General features: G+C 35.2%; 2 protein-coding genes across 7 annotated transcripts; both read left to right on the forward strand.

The window, feature by feature from the left end:
* Window positions 1–1281: 1281 nt before the first annotated feature.
* On the forward strand, window positions 1282–8145 carry chia.4 (chitinase, acidic.4). The gene is given in 13 exon segments (NM_200446.1): window positions 1282–1291; window positions 1471–1536; window positions 1746–1865; window positions 1966–1992; window positions 2875–3079; window positions 3195–3251; window positions 3330–3495; window positions 5064–5188; window positions 5329–5452; window positions 5663–5845; window positions 5932–6048; window positions 6115–6256; window positions 7444–8145. Coding segments are annotated over 11 exon segments (1428 nt in total). The 5' UTR covers window positions 1282–1291; window positions 1471–1536; window positions 1746–1840; the 3' UTR covers window positions 7701–8145.
* Window positions 8146–8611: 466 nt separating this feature from the next.
* On the forward strand, window positions 8612–23676 carry chia.5 (chitinase, acidic.5). Of its 6 annotated transcripts, XM_073937889.1 has the most exons (13): window positions 8852–8897; window positions 13296–13395; window positions 14617–14680; window positions 14754–14780; window positions 17566–17770; window positions 17892–17948; window positions 20108–20273; window positions 21036–21160; window positions 21313–21436; window positions 21722–21904; window positions 21985–22101; window positions 22173–22314; window positions 22459–23676. In XM_073937889.1, the coding sequence occupies exons 3-13, from the start codon at window positions 14656–14658 to the stop codon at window positions 22731–22733; spliced, it is 1446 nt and encodes a 481-aa protein (XP_073793990.1). In that variant the 5' UTR covers window positions 8852–8897; window positions 13296–13395; window positions 14617–14655; the 3' UTR covers window positions 22734–23676. The 6 variants fall into 6 exon arrangements, with proteins under 6 accessions (XP_073793989.1, XP_073793990.1, XP_073793992.1 ...); XM_073937888.1 differs by lacking the exon at window positions 13296–13395 and having other exon boundaries at window positions 8612–8897; XM_073937891.1 differs by lacking the exons at window positions 8852–8897; window positions 13296–13395 and adding an exon at window positions 9323–9470.
* Window positions 23677–27233: the final 3557 nt, after the last annotated feature.

The raw sequence follows: 27233 nt of genomic DNA on the forward strand, positions 1-27233 counted from the left end.
AGCTAGTGTGGGTTAATTTTCACTGCTGAAAGTCTAAAGACTGAAGAGCAAATTCATTGAGGCACAGCTCCACAAGTCCCAAACCATGCAAGCCAGTGGTGACAGTAGTGAGGAACAAACTTCACCTATTTGCGAAAGTAAAGGAAAAAAAAAACTTTGAGAGAAAACAGGCATAGTTGGACACAATCATTTCTCCTCTGGCCAAATGTCTTGTGCAGAGCTACAGTCTAGGCACCGGAGGCTGGAGAAAGCTGGACATCCATCGTGGAAGCTGCTGGTGGTGGTTATAACTTAGAAGAACCTAGGAAAGAGTGACAGTCACATTGAGGACTTTAATGAAAGCTTCCCATACCTTTGAGTAAGTCATTGGTCAACTGTAGTAAACTGGAGTAAACACTGACATAGAAATCTGGAGTCCAGACACCTGGATTATGTACTTACATCCCATTTTTGTCATTAGACATGCTAGATATGTTGAAGTAACATATCAGATGGGTTTTGTTGGAGGTGGGGTCTGATGGATGTTATTATTGTGCTCCTGATGGAAATACACAAAATTGAAGAGCAAGGCAGGGCAATTCTAGTGCATGGGCTGGGGGGGCTAGTGTCCCCATATTGACAAACTTGGCCACCAATCTGTCTCCACTAAATTTGGGATTGTAGAGTAATAGAACAGTGACAAAGGCTTTTATAAAAATGACATGCACTGTATATAAAACCAAATTGATTTGTTAGTTAAGTATTTTTGTGCATATCTTGAGTATTTTGTGTGTGCACATTAACAACTTTTTGCAGAGAGCAAGAAATTATGGAATCTCTTTGTGGAAATAACAGGAAACATGAACAAATTCATAAAAGACAAATCATTTATAGAAAATAATGCCCAATATATTGCTATACTCCCATCTTACCATTATATAAGCTCTAATAAACCTAATATATGAGGCAAACATAAACAGCTTGCCAATAAGCACTAATAATAAATGGACACTGCAACACTAAAATCGCTGATTAATTTGCCTAAAATTGTTTTTAATAATTATTTTATGACTACATATTAATATTCGTGACAATTGTGAGGATTTTGTGTCGCTCTTTCATGCCATGTGGTCTTGTTTTCTTCGCAATGTGTATAGCGTTCTCTCTGGTCGTGTCATGTGATTTGTTCCCCTTCCTGCCTGTTATTAGTGTTTCGCATGTTGCGGCTGTGTAAGATTCCCTTCACCTGTCTTTGTTTAATCAGTGTATGTATTTAAGTCCTGTGTCAGGCAGAGCTCTGATGTCTTCACTTGTAAGTGACTACTGTGTTCCTGTTCAATTGTTAAAATTTGATTAATAAATTGAAACCTTTTATATACGGTTATCAAAGCATTTGTTAAGAAGATTATGACAGTAATAATGACTAGGCAAATTTTATATAAAAAAAGATAAAATAAAAAAGTCTGTCAGATACTTTCCTTATATTTTCAGGTAGACAACAGGGATCTAACAGTGAGGGAAAAACAAAGGAGACTGGAGACCTGAGCGACAGAACAGGTAAATAGTAACATTGTAGTGATCGTTTTTATGCTCTTCTTACTCTACATTTGACATGTGCTCTTGTTTATTCAATCTTGATTTCGTGCTTGATTTATGCCATTAAAAAAAACCTAGTGCATTTAATGGGTTTCCATGTCAAGTAAGAACATGCAGACCACTGAGGCCAGATTGCAATGAGCATCTATTTTTCTTGTCTGTTAATTCAGGTCTTGGTTAATCATCACGTATAGGAGTGAATTTAGTGTGTGTGGGTTAAAAGCTCATACGGCTTACTCCTGACTGATATAAACATCATTCGAAGATGACCGGATTCATTTTTGTAGCTGGTGAGTGATGGAGATATAAAAATATATATAAAATATATGTAAAAATGCTTTTATATATAATTTGTTTAAAACTGAATTTGGTTTTTACTTTTGTTATTAGGCATTTCCTTGGCATTGTGCCAATGTGGTAAGTTTTCTTTGTTTTAAAACTTAATGGAAAATGCCTTTTCCTACAGATTTTGAAGTTTATATTTTGCACTTTCAAAGTTCAGATTAAGATGACATCTTGCAGTGGTGACTTTAGATTAAGTTTATGCTGAAAATTGAGTTATTCCCATTTATTGCAGTGTTGAGTTCAAGTTGCAGGTCTTCACACCTGAATCTCGCAACTGTTTACACTCTTGAAAGTTTCTATTGCATCTTGTTTCCTCAGAGCTGCATGCTTACATTTTAAGAATTCTTTTCTCAATTCTGATTTTGTAAATTCTTAATTACAAGTCAATTTGCCTTTTTTTATTTTCATCTATTTCTTGACTTTTTACCGGAGTTTACCTCAAATCTGTTTCTCAATTCTGTCACTATTCCTCAGCTATAATCTGAAATACAAGCTCAGTTGCAAGAGCAATAGTCAGTTGTAAAAGTTGTAACTTTTTTTTTTGTGCTGCAGAATATCTATATACTGTATTCTATTTCTTTGCTTGGTCTATCTTGATTTACACTAATTTTATTTAATAGTACAAACTTTTCTTAAAGGTTCAATTTACTGTACCTGCTACACTGTTGCATGCATGCAACTTTTATAACTAATTGTGTTTTTAAGTGTTTTGAACTGATCGTATTGGTGCATATTAGTCTAAGATTTGTTCATGACAATGTATTGAACAAATATTTGACATGGAAGTTTTAGGCTTGTACGTTGAATTCATTGAATTTTTTTTAATAGAGGTTCAGTTAGATTTCTTGGTAAAAAAAAAAAAAAGCAATTTTCAGCTCCAAGTCGCTTGAAAGGTACAATTGCAGGAAGCAGTTGTGTTTTGTAGTACGATTTTAATTTTTTTTTTCTTTCTAGGATTGGCGTCCCAACTTGCATGTTACTTCGCCAACTGGTCTCAGTACAGACCTGATGTTGGCAAGTACATGCCATCTAGTGTGGATCCACATCTTTGCACTCATTTAATTTATGCATTCTCTGTTATTAATATTAAAAATAAATTGGCAACCTCCGAATGGAATGATGAGACTCTTTACCAGTCTTTCAATGCGCTAAAACAAAGGTGCACTGATTTTTCTGGCCATATATTAGTTTCAGCTTTACTGCGTAGTATAATCTTAATAGTTATTTATTTGCTGAAGGGCATTATAGTGAATGATAAATGTTTGACTTGACAGCAACCCCAACCTGAAAACTCTGTTGGCTGTCGGCACATTGAACTTGGGCTCAACTCAGTAAGTCCTGCTGTATTTTGTTGTTATATAAGGTATTTGCTATATTCTGTTGCTGTATGTTTCTCTCAATGACCTCAGATTCAGCAGAATGGTGTCCACGCCACAAAAGAGACGGACATTTATTGAGTCCAGTATCAAATTCCTGAGGACCCATGGATTCGATGGTCTGGATCTGGACTGGGAGTATCCTGGTTCTGGTGAAAGTCCTCCAGAAGACAAGCATAGATTCACTTTGCTCTGTAAGGTACAATATTGCATGAATATAATTAGATTTATCACTTATAATTCTATCTATGCTCTTTAAATAAGTTAATGGCATGATTTAATATTTGTGTGAAACTGTCCATGGTTAGTGTTTGTTATACAAGATTTTATTTATTTTTTTAATTTATTTTTTTATTTTATTTTATTTTTTTTAAGAAAATAGAACTACTTATTTACTTTCCCTCAGGTCGTTGAATGATTTTTTTTTTCCCTCTGTTTCATTCGATGACAACCTTAAATGTTCATGGAAGAATTTTGGATGTCTCTATCATTGGTGTAACCATTTAAATTGTGCAATTTGTAACCTGGTAAAAAGTAAAGAGCTTGAAAAGTGCCTTGAGGCACAACAGAACATTTTTAGATGGAGAAATTTTCAAGTCTTCCTAATTTACTGAGTAAATTTCTTATTACAGATGGTCTTGGAAGTAATATATAAAAACATTATATAATATAGTCAGGAGCTGTTCACTTAAGAGGGTTATCAGTTTAAGAAATTCAGATCCATGCACTGGATTATGCCAAAGTCCCTTTAAAATGAGTCCTCTCACTTGGTGGCCACCTTTGAAAATCCTCGAGCTGTGTGCTCGGACATTTTAGGGAAACTATAGGGAAACATCAAATTCTCTAACTGTTTGCCAAGTTTATGATTGTATAACGTATTTGGAATCACCAATAAAATAAACAACCATACGTTTCATTTTTTTTAAATGTTCGAATTAAACAAGACTTATTTTTTCAGGTTGCCCAAGCTAATGTGCATGCCCACTCAAAGAACGAGATACGACACCAACCTCATTTATGGCTATTCAACACATTATCCTCTGGAAATATCTTCGTCTGATTGCACTAGTCATCAGAAATGCACAACTATTTGTGGGCATCCGAGTACTTGCTGTCATTTGATTTTGACAGGACTGACTGTACCTCATGTTTTTTCTAACATTACATTTAATTTTTTTACATTTTAATCAATCCCCTCTCCCCCCCTCTACAATAATACATTCATTTAAAAGAGATTTCAAACTTTGTGGATCTTGTCTAAAGTTTTTACTTTGATTATAGTGTGTTTGACCACAAAAATATGTCTGGGCTGAGCTTCTCCTACAGAGAAATGTCTGTCTGTAGCAATGATGATTGGCTCCTGTTATATTAGGCAGGACTTTCTTCGCCATATTGGCCATTACAACTTTTTTTTTTTTTTTTTTTTTTCCTTGTTCAAAACTATACAAGTTACATGTCTTGTGTATTTTTATAGTCTTTGTTCATGTGCAGTGTTGGAACTTGGAAGCATGGTCGCCATGTGTTAGCAACGCATTTAAAATACAAAGCCAAAAATGCAATGCAAGAGTAATACTAAAGATACCGAAAGTTAATCTTTTTTTAAATGGCAACACAAGCTACTTTGTCAGATGCCTAAAGCAATGCCTACAAGTCCAGTGTAAATCTGATCCTTTTAGAAGCCATGTTGCCAGTATTTAAAGCTTGGATACAAGCTGTAAAGTGCTATAAAAGGACCATAAATAACTTTCAAACATGTGATTATAACAGGAGCTTTTAAAAGCTTACCAGGCAGAGAGTAAAGCTACTAGACGCCCCAGACTCATGCTCACTGCTGCAGTGGCTGCTAGGAAAGGAATCATTGATGCTGGTTATGAAATTGCAGAAGTTAGCAAGTATGTGTTGGAGTTTTTCATTATTGTAAATAAACTTATTTCATGATTCATCTTTTAAAATTCAAATCTAATGATGATTCAGCTGCTTTTAACAAACCAAGCCCAATCTGACAAACTGATATTTCTCTCTGGTGATGCAGGTATTTGGATTTCATCAATATCATGACCTATGATTTCCACGGCTCATGGGAGAACGTTACTGGACACAACAGTCCTCTGTACAGAGACTCCAGAGACACAGGAGACCAAATCTACTACAATACTGTAAGAACGCTGTGTAATTGCCCTTACTTTGGCTTGAAAATGTAATCCGAGAAATGCGAGTACCGTGACTGTAGTAGGAGTCGAGCCTTCAATGTCATTTAATTCCACAGACGTCATTCTAACCTGTTGAGTTACTGGTCAGTTAACATTTGTTAATGCTTGAGCTTTAGTAACAAATGTGATCTATGCATCATTACTTTTTAAATGCAGGACTTTGCAATGACCTACTGGAGAGATCAGGGCGCTCCTGTGGAGAAGCTGAGGATGGGCTTTGCAGCATATGGAAGGACGTTTTGCTTGTCATCTGCAGTCAATGGACTTGGAGCTCCAGTTAGTGGTCCAGCATCAGCTGGAACATACACCAGAGAAGCTGGATACTGGTCCTATTATGAGGTCTAACCTTTAGTTTAAACGGTTTCATTGTGAAAATGATCAGATTGAATCGTATAATTACATTTCCTGACTGCGTCTCCCAACAGATCTGTACTTTCCTCCAAAGAGCCAGTGTGGAACAAATTGCTGATCAGAAAGTTCCTTATGCCACCGAAGGACTGAACTGGGTGGGATTTGATGACCAGAAAAGCTACGAGACAAAGGTGAGTATTCCAAAGTATAGAACAAATGTTCTCATGCTTTGAGTAACTAGGTCTGGTCTGTTTTAGGTGGACTACCTGAAGGAGAAAGGCTTTGGAGGAGCTTTTGTCTGGTCTCTGGATCTTGATGACTTCAGTGGTCAGTTCTGTGGGCAGGGCAAATACCCTCTTATTGGACACCTCCACACGCTGCTTAATATCAGCAACACTGGTAAAAACATCTCTGTGAAGCCCATTTCCACAACAAAACAAACAATTAATGTAGAATATTGGAACTTAATGTTGAAATTGAGAAAATGATGAGTAGCTGATATTTGACTATATAATTTTGACTATAGGCTACTGTAACTGATTTAGAATCAATAGTTTTATATTTCATAACTTTATACATCTCACAGGTGATATTATAACAATGATAGCTTAGTGCTACGAAATTTAGAATTGTCAGTCTTGATGACGTATCATATCACAATTGAAACTTTTAATCTCATTTCTGACTTGATTTTTAACTTTCACAATGACTTGGTATCTTTTCGAATGCATTTAGCATTCAAATAGCTATTTTTAAGCTATTTCCTCCACTTATATTTCCTTATAAGCCCATTTCCTCAAACCAAATAATTGATGTAGCATATTGCAATGTTAAAATTGAGTCCATTTTAATAGTTTCACAGATTGTATTCATTGAACGAATTTAAAATCTCCTTAATTGACTTAATATGCTATAAGTTTTGCTTGATCTAATCAATGTTATAATTTATGGCTGCTTTCTGCAGAATTCAGCTGCTATCTTGATCAAACACCTGGATTTGTTGAATAAAAGTCCCTTCAGATCTTACATGGTAGGCTTAGCTATGTTTGATCAGGATTGAAGCTCAACTCTTCAGGAAAGTAGATCTTAAGTAACAGGGTTGAGCACCCCTGGCTCAGTGACTTGTAATTAACTTCATTGCAAACTTATTGACTTTAAATAATTATGTAGCAATGAGTATCTCTTTCTTTTCAATAGCTGTTTTGGTCAAATCGACATTTTTACTTTGTCTTAAGTTGTACTTGTTGCTCTGTCGCGTAGTTTGATTTTTAGTATCATAATACAAGTAATTTAGCATAACCCCTCAGTTTTGCCAAAAATAGCTTCCTGACTGCACATATAGGGCTTATTTGCTCAAAAGTAAATGCAAGAATTAAAACGCTTTTATAACTGCAGTAAAGGAATTTAAGTTATGGTGCCATCTGATTTTGTAGCTTCCGATTCATTGTCACTGTGGACTTTAAGAAATATTAGACATTTGGATGTGGGCATTGACCTGTCAAGCCAATTATTTTAACAAGCTATTAAAAACGACACTGATTTTAATAATTGCAAAGCTGATAACATCAAATTCAAATTTCTTCCAGAGTTCAGACACCTTCCAAAAACAATCAAGTCTGGTGGGGCATCGGCAACAGGAAACATTGTTACCACAACACCTATTGTAAAGACTGTTACATCAGGATCAGACTTCTGTGCGGGCGGATTAGTGGGCATCTTTGCAAATCCAGATAATCCCATGACATTCATTCAGTGTGCCAATGGCAGGACCTTCATACAGAATTGTCCTGCAAAGACTGTCTTTGATCCCGACTGCTCATGCTGTAACTGGCCAAAGAATTAACATCTGTTAATCCCACAGTTGGACGCGAAGACTTTCAAATTATACGTTAAGTCCAATTACACAAAGGTGTTTCATGTAACAGATTTCATGTGTAAATCTGTGTGCCACAAGTTTTAACCCACAAACATCTTTGTATTTTGACTTCTGTTGTACCAAAGAGTTTTTCTACACTCCTTGTACAAACTTACCTCTATGTGCATCTGTTATTACTGTAGCTTGTGTGCATTCTAGACCAGGGGTGTTGGAGTTTATAGTTTCAGCACTTACATGTGGCTTTCAAACAAGCCTGATTAACTTTTAATTTGATCAGGAGTAGTTAGCTAAGGTTTAAGTTGTGCAGGGCTGTAGTACAACTGGTTTCTAGAGAGTCAAGGAAAAATTCTCTTGTGAATCAATGCCCCTTATGCATAATTGCAACTTTTAATAAAGAAATTGCAGAAAGTGACCTTTGAGTTCTTTGAATCTTAATATTAGTTTGTCTAATGTTATCTATGAGTATTCAAGTGTATTTATTTATTTAATTAAAAAAAATTATAAAAAAAATTATATAATGGAAACCTTATGATGACCACTTGAAGCTAATCCAGCTACTAGAAGTAGTGCTTAAATTGTCACAAGAATGCAGTGTTTAAGGCCTATAATTAAATAGAAAAAGAGGGAAAACTACTTTTTGAGGGTTAAAAAAAAAAAAAAACTTTAACATGGCTGGCTACGGGCCTGAATCTTTGACTTTAAATTCAGTGTTCTTTAGATTTCTCAAGCTTCGATAGAGTACAATTATACACCTAGATACTAATAACACTGATTAATTAGGATGCACAATCATTATTTTAATCGTCCTAGCAAATGTTGTCTTTTATTTTATATATATATATATATATATATATATATATAATTTTTTGTGCTAGGCCATTCAAGAGCTAATTATGGGTTTTGTGTGAACTGCATTTCAAGTAGTGTGCAACATTGTTTTAAAGTGACAATGATCAAATGATAAACTTGATTTGTGTATTGCCTTATACTTATACATGATATTGATAGGAATATAGTACATTACTGTACGTGCATTAACTTATGTAAAATATTGCCATTTGTCATCAAGGCAATTTGAATATAAACTTATAAATAGTCAAACATGAAAACAAAGCAGTACGTGAAAAATTTGATTCTTGGGGAGAAACAGGAGTGTTGACGGGTGTAAGTAAACAATACAGTTTTTTTTTTTTATAAGATTATTGCAAAACTACATAGCCTTGTGAAAGTTTGCTCCAAATATTATAACATATTAACTGGTTTCACACCTGAATTCAATTTCTCTATAGCCACTGCTCACCCAGGGCTGATTATTGCCACACCTGTTTGCAATCAAAAAAATTACTTGAATAGGACCTGTTTGACAAAACCAAGCGACCCTCAATAACTCTAATAATGCTGAGAGGCAAAGAAATTCCAAAACTTATAAAGAATTAAAATAATTGTGCTTTGCTGCTCTAGTCTAGAACCATGCAGAATAGTAAAGGACTGCTTTTCCTGATAATTTACTCAACCCCTTTGTCATGCAGGATGTTGATTTATTGCTTTCTTTAAAAATTAATAAATGTATAACAGAGTGATAAGGGAGTGAGCAAATTATCAGCAACCTTTCATTCTGGAAGTAGACTAATAGGTGTGCAAACAGGTTAACTATAAATACGTAATCCATTGAAACAAATGCAGAAGTAATGGCATTAATGTTGCCCATTGTACTTCTCCAATCAGATACACGCTATGGTTTGTTTACCATTTCCTCTTTTAAATTGAATTCCTTTGTTCATTGCTAGATCTGCCCTGGCTAGCTCCAGGTTTTTTTGTAAATGGATAAATAATTATGATATCTATATAATATTTAAAACCCACTGGAACCTTTTTTTTTTTTTATATGTCGCCGACCTGATTTTACCAAGTAGGACATGTTCCTGGATTAACAGCCATGTTGATCCTGGAACAAATTTCCAATCAGTCGATCATAATTATGGGATATATTTAAGTTTAGGCTTATAGTTAGGTTTGTGTATTTCTACGTAATTGCTTTCCAATTATTATTCTTCCCTTCTGATTTTGATTATGGTTTGGTTTAGGGGTAGGGAATGTGTAAGGATTACTTTTTCAGTTGTGTTCTAGGACCAACATGGATGTTAACCCATGATTGCATCTTACTTACGACTTGCATTATATATTTTGCTGACTTGTGTAGGCCCACTTTCATTATCCCAAATGTTCAAATGCAGAAAAACAATCAATTTTAACTTTGCAAGGATCATGTTGTCATAGTGATAATGAGGTCACCCATGATTTTCTAGGGAGCACTGTAAAAAGTGCTACACTCACAAAGTTGGTTCTATCTACTTTAAATAATTGCAATCTAGTTAATTTTATTTGTTTTATACCAAAAAAATAAAATTTGCTTCCTCTTAACTTAAAATATATCAGTTTTTATATAACTGTATATTTTGAATAAAACTAATGCAATTTATTTGAGCAGATTTTTTTACGTGGTTATTGTGTAGAATAAATGTTATAAAAGTGAGTTGACACAGACAATTTATTAGAGCAGCTGTCGATGTGGGCAGGTGTTCATAAAACGTGATTTTAATAGTTATGCGTGACTCCTTTTTCATTGCCCGGGATTTAGCAGGCAGACGCAGCTTCTGCAATGGTCGACATTAACTGCTCCCAGCAGCGGATCTGATTAACACGGTAAGTTGCAAATGTAGCCGAATGATAATTGTAAGGTCATGCAAAACTGCTGTCTTCGCTAGGCAGGTGAGGTTTTAGCTTTGTAAATTGTACTGTAGCCTTAGGTATGTTAACAGTTAGACTGCTCTCACATGGAAAGCTAAGTTGGCTAACGCTAACCAACGCTAGTTTATGCTAACGATTAAAAGTGATATTATTGAGAAAAATAGTGAAAGTAGTTTTAAAACAAATAGTAGGTATAACTAACGTTACAGAACCGATTAACAAGGTCACTGGTGGGCGGTCGGGCTGTGGGGGTTCAGTTTGTTAGCGCTAACTTAGCTAAAGTTAGCTCACCCAAGTTATAGCAGCACATTAAGGATGGATATTAAATGCAGAAACATATGCAACAGTTAAGTAGTTTGTGTTTAACGTAAGAGAAAGTACAACTTAAAGTTTGTGTTTTAGAGATTTATTCCATAAGTTTTTTTTAATGCTGCATAGTGAATAAATTACAGATTTACAATTTATTTTAACTTAAATTACATTTACTGATGTTTACAGAACCATTTAAACTGTATGCACCTCATTCTAAAATGCATGTTCTTGGTCTTTAGATACCAAAGTGATTTTGTTACCTGTGGATCTTCAAACTTCACATCCAGGTAAGAAAAACATTAGATACAACTACAGCTATAATTATTTGCAGGTAAGTAAAACATTGGTAAAATTGCAAACAATAGTGGGCTCCATAGAATTAACCTACATTTGATATCTGAAGATTTTTTTTATGTGTGCAACAGTAAAAACAGTAAAAAAAAAAATAGATATCCTAATGCAGTTTCTTATTATCTGTCAGTCTTTCAATAAAGCTAACTGATAACACTAAATCACTGAACTGTCATTTGCCAGTCACATTAAATTTATAGAAAAAGTCAATTAAATGTAGCTTTAGCAAAAAATTAATGTAAACCTTAATGTAATGTGTAAAATGGCAATGTATTTATTTATTTATTTAATAGAATTTGTATTATGACGTGCAAAGTTTGGTGCAAAATGAAGATGACGATTAAATTATAGAATTTGTATTCTATAATTTTCATATAGCCGTTTTCAAACAGTTTTAATATCTAAATTGCATGCACATTCTTATGCTTTATAAGTTGCCAAACTTACTAAAGGTAACTTACTAAGGTAATTTTTAACTGATAAACTAAGGTGTTTCATCCATGCATCATTCTCACTGCACTTTTGTAACTTCACTTGTAGTTATTTCCTATTCAGTATTTAGCTATTTAATGTTGTTTGGTATCAACCACCTGAACTCCTGTTTCTTTTTGTCTCTACCAATAGAGTTGTGAGGAATCAGAGGTGCATGCAGCTGCCCACAAGAAAAATTTGCCATCAGCCCAACACAGTTTGGATTATCATAGGACTGTCAGAGGTTTGCCAAACCTGTCAAATGCATGATGGCTCCTGTTTGGACTTACCGATGTCCTCGACTTCAAGTATCCATCAAAACTGTATACATTTGAGATATATCAGAGACTCTTTGTGGGGCTGGACATTATGCATCCTAAATCTTCATCAAAATATGCAAATCTCCTCACTGAGTTGCCTTAGATGATTTCTCAATAGGATCTGGTATTATTAATGTTTTTATTTATGTATTGTGTACGTGTAGCCACATTAATGGCCTATTTTGTAGTCACTATTAAAAGGAACATTGATTGATATTGAATACATGTTATGGTCTTTAATCCATCTTCCCATTCTTATTTAATTGTTATTGACAGGAAAGTCTGTTTATCTGTTTTTCCTAGTGTATATTGTGCTTACAATATAGAAACGAAGATTTATTTTCCAAGGTTACAGCCAGAAGTTAATTGAATTCATTTTAAATGACATATGCATGGTTAATTTTATTTAGATAATTAAGTTCATAATACTTAATTAAAATAAGTACAGTCAACATATAGCAATGTATAAGTAAGTTAAGTTTAACAAAAAAAGTAAGTTTATCTGATTTGAGTAATTTTAGAAATATTAGTTGGCTCAACTTAATTTTATTGCATTTGTTTTAAGCAATGTTTTAGTGTTTAAAATACTTAAAAAAGGCTGGAAGTTGAATCAACCTAAAACGTCCGATGCAACCACTTGCCTCACTTTTTATAAGTTAGATCTAGGTAACATTTTTTACAGTGAGTCTGCGGTGTCTTAAAGTATTAAAAGTTGATCAATCAGAGTTGAGAAATTTAAGGCCCTTAAAGTATTAAAGTCTTAAGTGCTATTTTGCAAGATATTAAATTTGTATATAATTTTTGAATATGCAATGTATGGTTGTATAATAAAGTTTGCCTCTGACAATATCAGGATGTTGTGTAGTCAATGAAATCAATAAAATCCTACTAGATTTGACATCCTGCTGCTTTGTTTACTCCAATAATCAAGGCAACATCATGATTTCTGCAGTTCTTTAGGTGCCAACCTGCTGAATTAAATGGATTTAATAGATTTTTATTCAGTATATGAATAATGTTTTAGTTTTGGAATAGTTTTTTACATTAATATTTAAGTTCAAAACTCACCAGTGTTTCTGGTAGAAACCTAAAGTGATTTTACTTCTTAAAATATATGGAACGAGTCTTTAAAAAGGTCTTAAGTTATTGGATTTCATTCTCTGATTCCTGTGTATACTCTATTTTCTGTATGGCTTTACAAAATAACTTAGCGTTTAGTTCGTTGATACCAAACCGAGGGGATAAAGAACCGCCCAAGGTGATCTGAGTTCGAGTCTTAGCCCGAGGTTTTTTGTTGATTCTTACTCTCTCTTTAAATGAATAAATACATATTAATTCATTTATTTTCTTTTCGGCTAAGTCCCTTTATTAATCTGGGGTCGCCACAGTGGAATTAACCGCCAAATTATCCAGCACATGTTTTACGCAGCAGATGCCCTTCCACCTGCAACCCAACACTGGTAAACACCCTCACACTCCTGCATACACTCACATACACTACTGCCAATTTAGCTTATTCAATTCACCCATACCATGTCTTTGGACCATGAGGGAAACCAGAGCACCTGGAGAAAACCCAATCAAGCACAATGAGATTATACATACTACACACAGAAATGCCGACTGACCCAGCCAAGGCTCAAACCAGCGACCTTGTTGCTGGTGAGGCATTGTGCTACCCATTGCGCCACCATGCAAGACTGCACAGAGCAGCATTATAACAGAACTTTAAACTGTATTCAGTAAGATAAAATTATGATCACATGATCACAACCCAAAAAATCGGAGGCAGTCGAAACCTTTCAAAATAAAACTTGAGAATAATTATTGGTAAGTAACACATTCACTCTTATTTCTTCTATTTTCTAAATTCAAACTGTATATGCCCAGGAAAGCATCCACATTTATGTGTAGCATTAATAATGTAAATGATTATAAAGGAATGTTGTTTATTTAATTTAATTTTATTTCTTGCACTAAATTGGACTTGGGGATAACTAAAAAAAAAAAAAAAAAAAATTATAATGTATTGCTAATGTAATGCAAAATGACATTATTATACGTTATATTACATGTGTGTACACTATATATCTTATATATCTCAGTGTAGAAAATTATTTTACTAATGCAGGTTAATACTATTACTACTAATAGTTTTTGTTTGTTTGTTTGATATAATCCATTTAAATAAGTTGTATAATATAGCTAGTACTAATATAATCTTACATGTTGACAATAGAAGAAACGAGAAGTCTAAAAAAAATGCGTAAGAATTAATGGTGGCATTTATTGCTGTCGTAAAGATGTATAGTGAAGAGAAAACCTTTTTTATTTCACCTCTGCTTCCTGGTCTAGGTTTATGATAACCCAACAGTTAAACAATGTGTATATCTTTGGGTTTGAAGAATAAATTTGAGACCATAGTGTGTCCCTTTCTGATGTTTTACGTGGAAACTTTTGATTGAGACATTGAGGCTTAGATAAGGGAACAAGCACTCATACAATTACAATGCAAAAAAGAATGTTGCTTTCCCAACAGTGACATCAACCAGGCAAGATGGGAGAAAAAATCAGCTCTTGTGTGTTTTAGTTAATCATTGTATCATGCAGAAGTGAGGTCAGTGTGTTGGGGGTAAAAGGAAGTAATATAAACAACAATTTCTTCTATCATACATCATTAGCAGACTGATACTCTTGGCTGAGACAACCATCGCTTGAAGATGAGCAGATTCATTTTTATAGCCAGTAAGTGATTGTTGATCTTACAGAACATACTTTTTAATAAAGATGTTGACGGTTCATTTTTACCTCTTTTCAGGCTTTTCACTGGCATTGTGTCACTTTGGTAAGTTTTCTATTTATTTGTTTCGTAAGATTCCAGTAATACTTTATTTTAATGGTCCCAATTGCACATTTTGTTGACTAAAAGTTTCATCTCAACATGCCAATTACTTCTTTTTTGAGTATTAGTAGACTGTCTGCTCAATATCTGTTGATATTGCTCCTTCAACAGACATTTAACTGACTATTAGAAACTTTTCAAGCACAGTTTAAGTCTGAATTATTAGCCCCCTGTTTCTTTTTCCCCCGATTGAGGTTTAACGGATAGATTTGTTCAATACATTTCTACACATAATAGTTTTAATAACTCCTTTCTAATAACTTATTTATTTCATATTTACCATGATGACAGTAAACAATCTTTTCCTATATATTTTTCAACACACTTAAATACAGCTTAAAGTGACATTTAAAGGCTTAACTATGTTAATTAGGTTAACTAGGTAGGTTAGGGTAATTAGGCAAGTTATTAAATAACGATAGTTTATTCAGTAGGGTATCAAAACAAAGTATAGCATAAAGGGGCTGATAATTTTAACCTTAAAATGGCTTTTAAAAAATAAAAACTGCTTTTATTTTAGCCAAAATAAAACAAACAAGACTTTCTCAAGAAGAAAAAAATATTATCGGACATACTGTGAAAATTTAGAAAACATAATTTAGAAAATATTTTTAAAAAATTCCAAGGAGGCTAATAATTCTGACTTCAACTATACATGTCAACTTACACTAACCCTTGAGGCTCTATTTTAATGGTGTAGGTGCAAAGTCTGAAGCTCAGGGCGCAAAAGCATTAAGGGCTTGTCAGAATCCACTTGCTGTTTTAAAACTTGCTGTTTTAAAGATGGAAAAAATACGCTCTGCGCTGCAGCTCATGGTCTAACAGGGCTGAGCTTATTCTCCTAATGAGTTATGGGTGTGTTTTGAGCATTAAACAATCAGAGTCTCATCTCCCATTCCCTTTAAAATGGCGCATTTGCTATTTACATGGAGGACTTTGTAAGTGTAAAAACTGAACACTTCACCAGCGAGAAAACAGACCATCTGCAGTTTAAAAATTAAAAATGAGCCTCCTCCATTTGGTCTTTACTTTTACTTTCTCTCTTTTGTGGATAAGGAAACGTGTTGGATGCACTCACTAAAGACAACCATAAGCTTACATAATTAATTTTGCTTGGGAAAATGGGAGAATTGAGGTTGCATTGATCTGAAAATAGCAACATGTCATGGAAACATGTCTTATGCCTTATTGAGCCCTATACCTAACCCCAACCTAACAGTCTACTTAAAATCTAATGAGAATTATTTGGCATGTAGATGCAGTGTAACTTAAATAAAAAAAATGTGTTAAAATGACCATCAAAATGTCATATTGTGTATATTATTGATAACAAATTTCTTCTCATGTGTTTGTATACCAATTCTGACTCTTTTTGTACAAAACTGCTAATTTGCATATTGGAGTATTGAGTTTTTCCAGAGTTCAGATTTGAGGGTTAACATTAAAATTTTAAGATTTATAGCAGTTTTTAACTTTACCCTCAGGTATTTAAAAGTTTCATTCCCAAACTTCAGAATTACATTTATCTCATGCTATTCTTCCCCTATAGATTGCCAAAGTTTTAACCTAAGACGTTTGACTTTTTTTTTTGCAATTCTGAGTTTACATTCCACTAGTTTGTTTTCTCTGAATTACAAATATACAGTGCTCAGCATATATAAGTACACCCCCCACAAATCTATCTTTTAAATTAATATTTTCTATAGGATGTTTTTACCATATTATATTTGTGCATATAGATTAGATTATTCAGTAATGAAGCCAAATCTAGAGCTTATCTAACAAAATAACTTACAATATTGGTTTAAAGTTAGTAGCCCAAATTAGGTATAGAAAATTATTAAATGAAATTTTAAAAATTAGCAAAAATTTAGAGAAACAAAAATATATAGAATTTTGTTAATGTTGTTGTTATTTATTTCTTTTTTGAATGAATTTACATGTATTATCTTTCCATTCTAAAGATGTTTTGTGACCACAATATTATTTTAATAAATATATCTGTAAAGACTAAGCAGAAAAGAAAATGAATAAATGAAAACATCTGTTTAATAAATCTGTTTCGTTCAAATGCACCAATATATATTACTAATATTCACTGGGAAACAAATGAAAATATTCATTTTTAAAATGGTGTTTACTCATTTATGCTGAGCACCTACATACATACATAATTAGAAATTAAGATTTTAAACCTTTTTAAAACACAATTATGCTTAAAAGACTAAAAATGCCATGAGTAACTGCATACCTAACTGAGGTTGCTTCAAACACATAACAGGAGTCCTACATATTAAAACATTTCTTTTTTAGCTATAATTGATCTCCATACCGCATATATTTACATGTTTGGTGGGAATATGCCACGGGTAGATGTACAAAAGCAGGGTAATGTAAATGTGCTGTGTGTGTGTGTGTGTATGTGTGTGTGTGCTTGCGTGCGTGCGTGCCAGAAGTTGCCTGCTCTTGTATCGTAAGTTTTATTTCTGTGTGGTGATGTACTTCCAACTAAAATGGAAATATTAAGTAGGGCATATATAAGGGTATAAACCTTTTATATATACAGTATATTTATATAAATATATATGTATTTGAAGCTGAAACTACACAGACACATACTAAGAACACCAAAGATGTATTTAACATCTTGTAAAAAAGGGGCAAAATGGGTGTAAAATATGTATATACATGTATGTGTGTATATATGCTTTTTATTTGTTTGTTCCAGGATTGGCCTCCCAACTTATATGTTACTTCACCAACTGGTCTCAGTACAGACCTGATGTTGGCAAGTACATGCCATCCAATGTGGATCCACATCTGTGCACTCATTTAATTTATGCCTTTTCCATTATTAATAATGAAAATAAACTGACAACCTACGAATGGAATGATGAAACTCTCTACCAGTCCTTTAATGGCCTAAAACAAAGGTGCGCTTATGTTTTTTCCATGCATATATTTGTTTAATCTACTATGTAATGTAATCCTAAAAGTCACTATTTGCTCTAGAGTATTATAGTGAAGAATAATGCTAAATGTTTAACTTAACAGTAACTCCAACCTGAAAACTCTGTTGGCTGTTGGTGGATGGGAATTCGGCTCAGCTCAGTAAGTTCTGCTGTATTTTGATAGATCAGAATGTGTTACAGATATAACCCTCGTTCCACAAAGAAGGAAATGGAAATGTTATGTTGGTACAACAATACTCAACAACAATTGGGTTATTGGCAGATAACTATTCACTCTAAGAAAGAGGTCTGACTCAAAAGCTGCGGTCACACTGGGCTTTTCCTCCCATAGACTTTCATTCATACGCAAGCGAATGCGTCAGACCGGAAACACAGGGTCATGGTCTAGTTTTGCAGGTTGCTGTGGTGCAAAGTTCAAGCTTGGTGAACTCTGACCTGCGAAATCGCATCACTTGACTGCGTGAGACCAATCGAGGATCAAAACATGACATCTCTGGACAGAGATTTAAAACATGGAGCAATCGCTCGCTTTTTAAATGTCTAATCATGTTGTTTAATCCCGCCCCTTTTCGCAGCTCCGCACAGCAGAAACTCTAGTGTGACCGTAGCTTAAAATGTATAAACAATGGCCAATAAATTGCCTATGGAATTGGCAAATGTAGCTTCACAAGTGCAGCCACTCTGTTATTAGGGGAGTATATAAGGCGCAGCGGCAGAGTAGCACGTCAGGCTACAGCTAAGGAGCCAAGCGCAACTTAACAATCAGCTGGTGATTTGGCTACTGTGGCAACAAGAGATAACATCTGTAACTGAGACATTCCAATTCAGTTGGTCACTACAAGTTATGTTGAAACAACAGATTGGGGAATGTATTTAAAGTGCCACAGCAGCTGAATCTGTAACACATTTAGGGCAATGTGTGCCAAGCAGGAAGCGTGAGGATAAAAACACCACCTAAGGTGTAACCATCCAATGTGTGCCAAGCAGGAAGCGTGAGCATAAAAACACCACCAAATGTGCAACAATCCAATGTCACCAGGCTCCAATTAATGAAATATGGAAATATATTTACAATTTAGGAAGCATTTTAATTTGATTTTAGCCAGCTAATTTAAGGCTAGGTGTTTTAGTTGTACGACTGCGGAGGCCACTCACTTCCCAAAATTGCCCAGACTAAATGACAAATATGCACATATGGGCTAGCCCTATCCAGGGGGAGCACTACATATGAGTAAGATGGTTGGCTGGTAGGGAAGACAGGTTCACCTATGGAGGGGGATCTCACCATGACTGACTGATATATTTGGCATTACTAAGTGGGGATCACGCATAGCTGGAACAGTTTGACCAACTGGGAATGCCCAGTCCTTGTGAGGAGACACCCGGTAGCTCCCACTCAGATTCTCTTACCTGGCCGAGTGGTCGCTGATTTGCAATCTCATCTTATCAACAGGCATGCTCTTGCAGTGAGGGCATGAATTGCTCACTTCTTCAACATGCTGCACCCCAGTCATGTTATATAGTGCTCATGTCTGGAGTCAGAAAACTACCACATCCAGCAGTTGGAATAACATTGAAAGACATTATTTAGCTCTCTAAGGAAATCTGCTTTCTTTTACTGCTCTTTTTGTAATTCAGTGAAGGACCCAGGGACTGAGAAAACATTCAGACTTGACCGCTGCTGAATGCTTGCAAAAACAGCTCTTCAGACATGTGAAGGCTCTTAAGCAAATTCTGATGTGCTGCTCTGCATGTGTGCCTGAAATACTTCTCTAATGACAGATTGGCTGCACCGCTGGAGCTGCACTCACCAATTCCATATGTATTTTTTATGCATTTCAGAGTAATTGTTTATCTGGTGAAAATCTTTTGTTCCAGCATAATGCTGCGGTCACACTAGAGTTTGAGCATGTGAAATTCTGTAGTACGTCTCTGCGAAAAGGTGTGGGATTAAACAAGAATATTAGACATTTTAAAAAAAAGCTAGCGATTGGTCCATATTTAAAATTTCTGTACAGAGAGGTCATGTTTTGGTCCTCGGTTGGTCTCACGCAGTCAAGTGATGCAATTTTGCTGGTCAAAGTTCATTAAGCTTGAACTTTGCAATGCATTGAACTGCAAAACTTGTCGCATGAGCTTGCATTTCTGGTCTGACGCATTCGCGTATGTATGAATCTAAGTCTACAGGGAGAAAAGTATAGAGTGACCGGCGACCGCAGCTTAACTTGTAGTAACCAACTGAAGCAGAACTGTGTTTCTTTCACCTTCATGAAGCTTCTCTCCTCATTGTGATCTCAGGTTTAGCAGCATGGTCTCCATGCCACAAAACAGACAGACCTTTATTCAGTCCAGTATCACATTTCTGAGGACCCATGGATTTGACGGTCTGGATCTGGACTGGGAGTATCCTGGTTCTCGTGGAAGTCCTCCAGAAGACAAGCAGAGATTCACTTTGCTCTGTAAGGTACATGAACATTTATGGCTTCTTTGTCACAATGTTTTATATCAAAACCAACGATATTCTCAGTCATAGAAATAAGGTTTTGGAGAAAAACAATTTTCCCCTACTCTTACAGAGAGGAAACACTGAGAAGGAAGAAGCGCTACAATAAATCTGTATCTCATCAGTTTAACATTGTAGTTTATCAGTTTAGCATGTTTTAGCATACAGATAAGAAAAAGAAGAGGACCTAGAACAGAGCCTTGAGGTACACCAGAACAGATTAGACAGAGACAATTACATTATCTACATATATTAAGTACATTTTACTTCAAATCCTTAAATTCTCTTTGACTAAGGAAAGAAAGTCGTGTACATTTCAGATGGCCTTGTGGGTGAAAACAAAAATCAGGAACAGTTCAATTAAGTGACAATGAATTACATTTTTTATTGTTTTATTGTAATAACAACAGGACTTACACGGCATGACCTCCACAAGATTCTTTCAAACCTGACATTGATATTCTTCTGCAGTTTGACTGAACATGATCAGAGTCAAATTTATTTGATTAGTGTTTCAGAAATAACAAAAACGGTTTCTTATTAATTTTATGTCATGACAATTATTTTAAATTTTAAACACTCTAATGCTTTGATTGTATTCCAGGTTTATCCTAAATTCTAAATCTAAAATTTTTGACAAGTAAGAAGATTTTTCATAGAACATGAACTAGAAAATCAGACCTTAATGTTTTACCTAATGACCTACATATGTGATCGTAACAGGAGCTTGTAGAAGCTTATCAGGCAGAGAGTGCAGCCACTGGACGCCCCAGACTCATGCTCACTGCTGCAGTGGCTGCTGTGAAAGGAATCATTGACGCTGGTTATGAAATTGCAGAAATTGCCAAGTATGTGTTCTTGAAGGGTTTATGTTCATAATGAATCATGGATTGGGTTAATTGACAAAGTCTCTTAAAATGCTAATCAAATGATGATTCAGCTGCTTTTAACAAACCAAACCCAATCTGACTGAAACTGATATTTTCCTCTGGTGATTCAGGTATTTGGACTTCATCAATATCATGACCTATGATTTCCACGGCTCACAGGACAACATCACTGGACACAATAGTCCTCTGTACAGAGACTCTGGAGACACAGGAGACCAAATCTACTACAATACTGTAAGAGGAACAGATTTTACTGTTTTATGAAAATACTGTATAACAGCATGTACAAAACAAAAACATTTATTTGACAAATATATCTTTTGAAAAAATTATAAAAGTCTTAACTTTTTATAGATGTCTTGACATTCATACTATATAAAGATGTACCTTTATTAACTGTGATGTTTAAATAAAATTTTGGTAGCTATTCAGATATCTTCAATGCAACACTTGAGTCACTGCAGGTTAGAATAGTCTAGAAACACAACAGCAAATAATTAAATGCTCATGACAATGCAGGACTTTGCAATGAACTACTGGCGAGATCAGGGCGCTCCTGTGGAGAAGCTCAGGATGGGCTTTGCTGCGTATGGAAGAACGTTTCGCCTGTCGTCTGCGGACAATGGAGTTGGAGCTCCAGCTAGTGGTGCTGCTTTAGCTGGAACATACACCAGAGAAGCTGGATTCTGGTCCTATTATGAGGTCTAATCTTCAGCCTTAAAGCATAATTTTTATTGTGGAAATACAATCAGAAGATTTCCTGACAGATCGTCTCCCAACAGATCTGTACTTTTCTACAAGGAGCCATTGTGCAACAGATTGTTGATCAGAAAGTTCCTTATGCAACAAAAGGACAGGAGTGGGTGGGATTTGATGACCAGGAAAGCTATGAGACTAAGGTGAGTATGCTAAAGTATAAAACATAAATGTATTTCTCATGCTCTCGGTAACTAGGTCTGGTCTGTTTTAGGTGGACTACCTGAAGGAGAAAGGCTTTGGAGGAGCTTTTGTCTGGTCTCTGGATCTTGATGACTTCAGTGGTCAGTTCTGTGGGCAGGGCAAATACCCTCTTATTGGACACCTCCACACGCTGCTTAATATCAGCAACACTGGTAAAAACATCTCTGTGAAGCCCATTATGATGATATTAGTGCCATTAAATCATTGTGATTGACCAGAACCAATTATTTCTGCAAACCATCCAAGCTGATTAATACTTTTAAGAGAAAATATAAAATTCTAATTTTTTCCTGCAGATTTCCCATCTCTCCCCCCAAGCACAACAGATAAGGCCAGTGGGACCTCTACAACAGCATCTGCTGCTGTACCTCATACCACAATACCTCCTGTTGTACCGACAGCTCCCTCAGGATCAGACTTCTGTGCAAGCAGATCAGAGGGCATCTATGCGAATCCAGCTGATCCCAAAACATTCATTCAGTGTGCCAATGGCAGGACCTTCATACAGAATTGTCCTGCAACAACAGTTTTTGATCCTGACTGCACATGCTGTAACTGGCCTAAGAAATAAGCACACTAATATCACTGATTATCACAAAGCATAATCATTAGTAGCCCACAGTCAGACACAGCACTTTTTTCAAATTATACTTCATTTGGTTCGAAATACAAAGGGGTTTGATGCATGTGAATCACAACAGATTTTGTATTTCACTTAGTATAAATCTGTGTGCTATACGTTTTAACCCACATAAACATCATTGTATTCATTCATGCTACAGTTGAGTTTGTTTTAAAGAACTGCATTGCTATTATTGGATTTATGTTGATGTAATTAATTTTTGCAATGCCGCTTCTGTCCTTTTTGTGTGCAAAGGGGATGTTCACTGATGTTATAGCAACCTTTACATATTTAAAATGTGTGGTTACCCCTAAATTTATGAATAAAAATATGTTTACTGCAAGTATATCTGTTATTTTAGGGTGATAAATAAAAAACATGACACGATCCTTAGATGATAAATGTACAGCATGTAATATAAACCTTATTTCAGGGATAATAATTAATATTAAATTATGTTTTACTCATAAATGTAAGAATTTATTTATGCCTGAAATCATTTACAGACATCTATTTAGACTACAATAAAACAACCTAAAACCAATGACACCAATAAGATTTCAATATAATGATAAACATCCAACTTCTTTCATAGTTGTTTATGTTCCAGACATGGTTTTTTAAGTGCAGAGACATTTAATTTGGTGTTTGTGTGTTTGGTGTTTCTCCAGTTTTTTAAAAAGACTTAATTGTTCAAATAATAAGCTTGGTATGGCTATTGGTGTACTGCATTATACTTACACATATTCATTCTATTCTAGGATTTTGGGCAAGAGACAACTAATCCATTGTATTTTGTGTGAGTTGTTTTGAGAAATGAGCCGTTTTGCATATCTCAATAATGATTCGAGAAATGTACCGAAGCGACTGAGAATAATAAAATATTGCATTCTCCTAAGGCCCACATGGTCATCTATGGAATAAAAAGGTTATTGCAACATTTTTAATCTTTAAGTTCTAAATAATAAAATCACAATTCTAACTTCATATCTTGCAATTCTGATAAATAAAGTCTCAATTTTGTGATATAAACTCATGTGAAATAGAATTGTCACTTTATAACTCAAAATTGCGACTTTAAATTCTGAGATTAAAGTCGCAATAACCTTTTTATTTCTTATTTAGAGGCAGAAGCCGGCTTTCATACACACCAATCCCATAATTTCATGATTAAACAATTGACTTTTTTCTTTTATGGTTTTTTTTTTACCCATCAAATTAAAAAAGGCTAGAGAGATTAAAACTACACCATGGTATAATAGTCATACTTGCACTCTCAAAACAGCAACCCGTGCCCTGGAACGTAAATGGAAAAAAAACTAATTTAGAGGTCTTTAGAATTGCGTACAAAGACAGTATGTCCAGCTATAGGAGGGCTCTAAAATCAGCCAGGGCTGAGCATCCCCGCAAACTGATAGAAAATAATCATAACAATCCTAGATTTTTATTTAACACAATTGCTAAATTAGCAAATAATCGGTCATCCTTGAAACAAAATGTTCCACCGCAAATTAGTAGTGATGACTTTTTTTTTTGTGGTAAAATAGAAGGCTTTAGACAGAAAATAGAAAATGTTAAACTTTCTGCACCAGCTTATACTCCAAATCCTGTAAATATTTCACTGAATCATAATAATAACCTACACTGCTTCAAAATCATAGAACAGGAAGAGCTAGATAAAATTATAAATAAATAGCTCTAAACCAGCTATGTGTATGCTGTACTCAATTCCAACAAAATTACTGAAAGAATTGCTGCTACCTGCTATAGGAGAACCTCTTCTTAACATTATCAACTCTTCTTTATCTATAGGCCATGTTCCAAACTCTTACAAGCTAGCTGTTATTAAGCCTATTATTAAGAAACCACAACTGGACCCCAACAACTTAGCTAACTATAGGCCTATTTCAAATCTTCCATTTATGTCTAAAATACTAGAAAAAGTTGTTTCTACTCAATTTTGCTCCTTTCTGCAGACAAACAATATTTTTGAAGTGCTTCAGTCAGGGTACAGGGCTCATCGCAGTACAGAAACTGCATTAGTGAAAATAACCAATGATTTACTCTTAGCTGCTGACCAAGGGTGCATCTCGCTATTAGTTGTACTTGATCTTCGTGCGGCATTTGACACCATTGACAACAATATCCTCATAAATCGCTTAAAGTCTACAGGTGTCCAGGGACAAGCTCTACAATGGTTTAAGTCATACTTATTTTACCGTTACCAGTTTGTTAATATTAATGGACAGCCTTCACAAGTCAGCCCAGTAAAGTATGGGGTGCCTCAAGGATCAGTTTTAGGCCCTTTGCTGTTTACAATTTACATGCTGCCAGTGGAAGACATTATTATAAGACATGGAATCAGCTTTCATTGCTATGCAGATGATACTCAATTATATATTTCAACTAAACCTGATGAGATGTCTGAACTGTCTAAGCTAACTGAGTGTTTTAGAATTGTTAAGACTGGATGACCAACAGTTTTCTTCTCTTACACAGCAGATCTCGTAACTCAATCTACAATTAGAGGGATACAAAGTTAGCGTTAGCTCTACTATAAAAGATCTGGGTGTCATAATAGACAGCAATCTAACTTTTGAAAACCATGTATCCCATGTCACAAAAACTGCCTTCTTTCATCTGAGAAATATCGCTAAATTACGAAGTATGCTATCAATCTCTGATGCAGAAAAGCTAGTCCACGCTTTTATGACTTCTAGGCTGGATTACTGTAATGCTCTGTTTGCTGGCTGCCCAGCATCCTCTATTAACAAACCTCAATTAGTACAAAATGCAGCAGCCAGAGTTCTTACCAGGTCTAGAAAATATGACCATATCAACCCAATTTTATCCTCCTTACACTGGCTGCCTGTTAAGTTTCATATTGAATTTAAAATATTACTTCTCACCTATAAAGCTCTAAATAATCTAGCTCCTGTTTATCTAACCAACCCTCTGTCTCGCTACAATCCAGCTTGCTCTTTAAGATTTCAAAACTCAGGGCTTCTGGTAGTACCTAGAAAAGCAAAGTCAAGTAAAGGAGGTCGAGCCTTCTCATTTATGGCTCCTAAACTCTGGAATATCCTTCCTGATAATGTCCGAGGCTCAGACACACTTTCTCAGTTCAAAACTAGATTAAAGACCTATCTGTTTAGTAAAGCATACACTCAATGCATCACTTAACGGGTTTCCACAAAAGTTTCTGCATCTTGTTTATATACATTGAACAGCAGCTACGCTAATTATTCTCTTTATTCTCCATTTCCACCTGGGGATACTCATGCCGAGGTCCTCAAATTATGCGGTGTCACTGATTGGATCCAAGAGAAGCGACGAGATGATCCCAAGGTGTTCATATCCGGGACCAGGCCGTATCCTGAGCTGCTGCTGCGCTTTTGGTCATAGGGGAGTGGAGAGCATGAGACTGATTCCAGTGATGCTCCAGGGACAGACGAGTCTTCGCTCAGGTCAGCTTCCAGCCTCCACCGCTGAGACTGCAGCTCTGCACAAGACTTTTGGCTAGCGGAGAAATTAAAATGGTCGTGCCCAACTGAGTCTGGTTTCTCTCAAGATTTTTTTTCTTCACTCTCCTATTGGTGGTTTTTTTCCCTCTCCGCTGTCGCCACTGGCTTGCATGGTTCAGGATCTGTAAAGCTAGGCATCAATGAATTTGCTCTTCAGTGTTTGGACTCTCAGTAATGATTTCAAACCACACTGAACTGAACTAAACTGAACTGAACTTAAACACTAAAACTGAACTACCCTGATCCAGTTACTATGACCATTTATGTGAAGCTGCTTTGACACAATCTACATTGTAAAAGCGCTATACAAATAAAGCTGAATTGAATTGAATAGAGTGTATCATGTGTGTATAAGTATAGAGTGTGCATATGTATAAATTTTATCATGTATGTACATGTATATGTGTAGAGTGTATCAAGTGTGCATATGTATGGCATGTATCATGTCTGTATATGTAAAGGGTGAATATGTATATAGCTGTCTTTCATATCTATGGAATGTATCAGGTGTGTATATGTATAGAGTGTATCAAGTGTGCATATGTATGGCATGTATCATGTCTGTATATGTAAAGGGTGAATATGTATATAGCTGTCTTTCATATCTATGGAATGTATCAGGTGTGTATATGTATAGAGTGTATCAAGTGTGCATATGTATGGCATGTATCATGTCTGCATATGTAAAGGATGTATATGTATATAGCTGTCGTACACTAGGTTCCTCAACTTCCAGTAGCTCAGTGGTTATGTCGTTCAACTCCCATGCCAGAGACCGAGTTCTATCCCAGACCCTAACAGGAGTGTATTGTGTCTGTATATGTATATAGAGTGTATCGTGTGTGTGGAATGTGTATAGTGTATTTGAATGGAGATCCCAGACCCTGACAGGAGTGTATCATGTCCTTATATGTATAGTGTGTAT

This window comes from Danio rerio, chromosome 23, assembly GCF_049306965.1.
Source record: "Danio rerio strain Tuebingen ecotype United States chromosome 23, GRCz12tu, whole genome shotgun sequence".
Taxonomy (NCBI): Eukaryota; Metazoa; Chordata; class Actinopteri; order Cypriniformes; family Danionidae; genus Danio; species Danio rerio.

What these genes read in the sequence shown, in the direction of transcription:
- chia.5 (XM_073937888.1), top strand. Translation starts at nt 14,656, where the DNA reads ATGAGCAGATTCATTTTTATAGCCA. An exon ending in TTTAATGGCCTAAAACAAAG is followed by an intron (nt 17,771 to 17,891) that starts GTGCGCTTATGT and finishes TTAACTTAACAG; the next exon opens with TAACTCCAACCTGAAAACTC. An exon ending in AGGAAAGCTATGAGACTAAG is followed by an intron (nt 22,102 to 22,172) that starts GTGAGTATGCTA and finishes GGTCTGTTTTAG; the next exon opens with GTGGACTACCTGAAGGAGAA.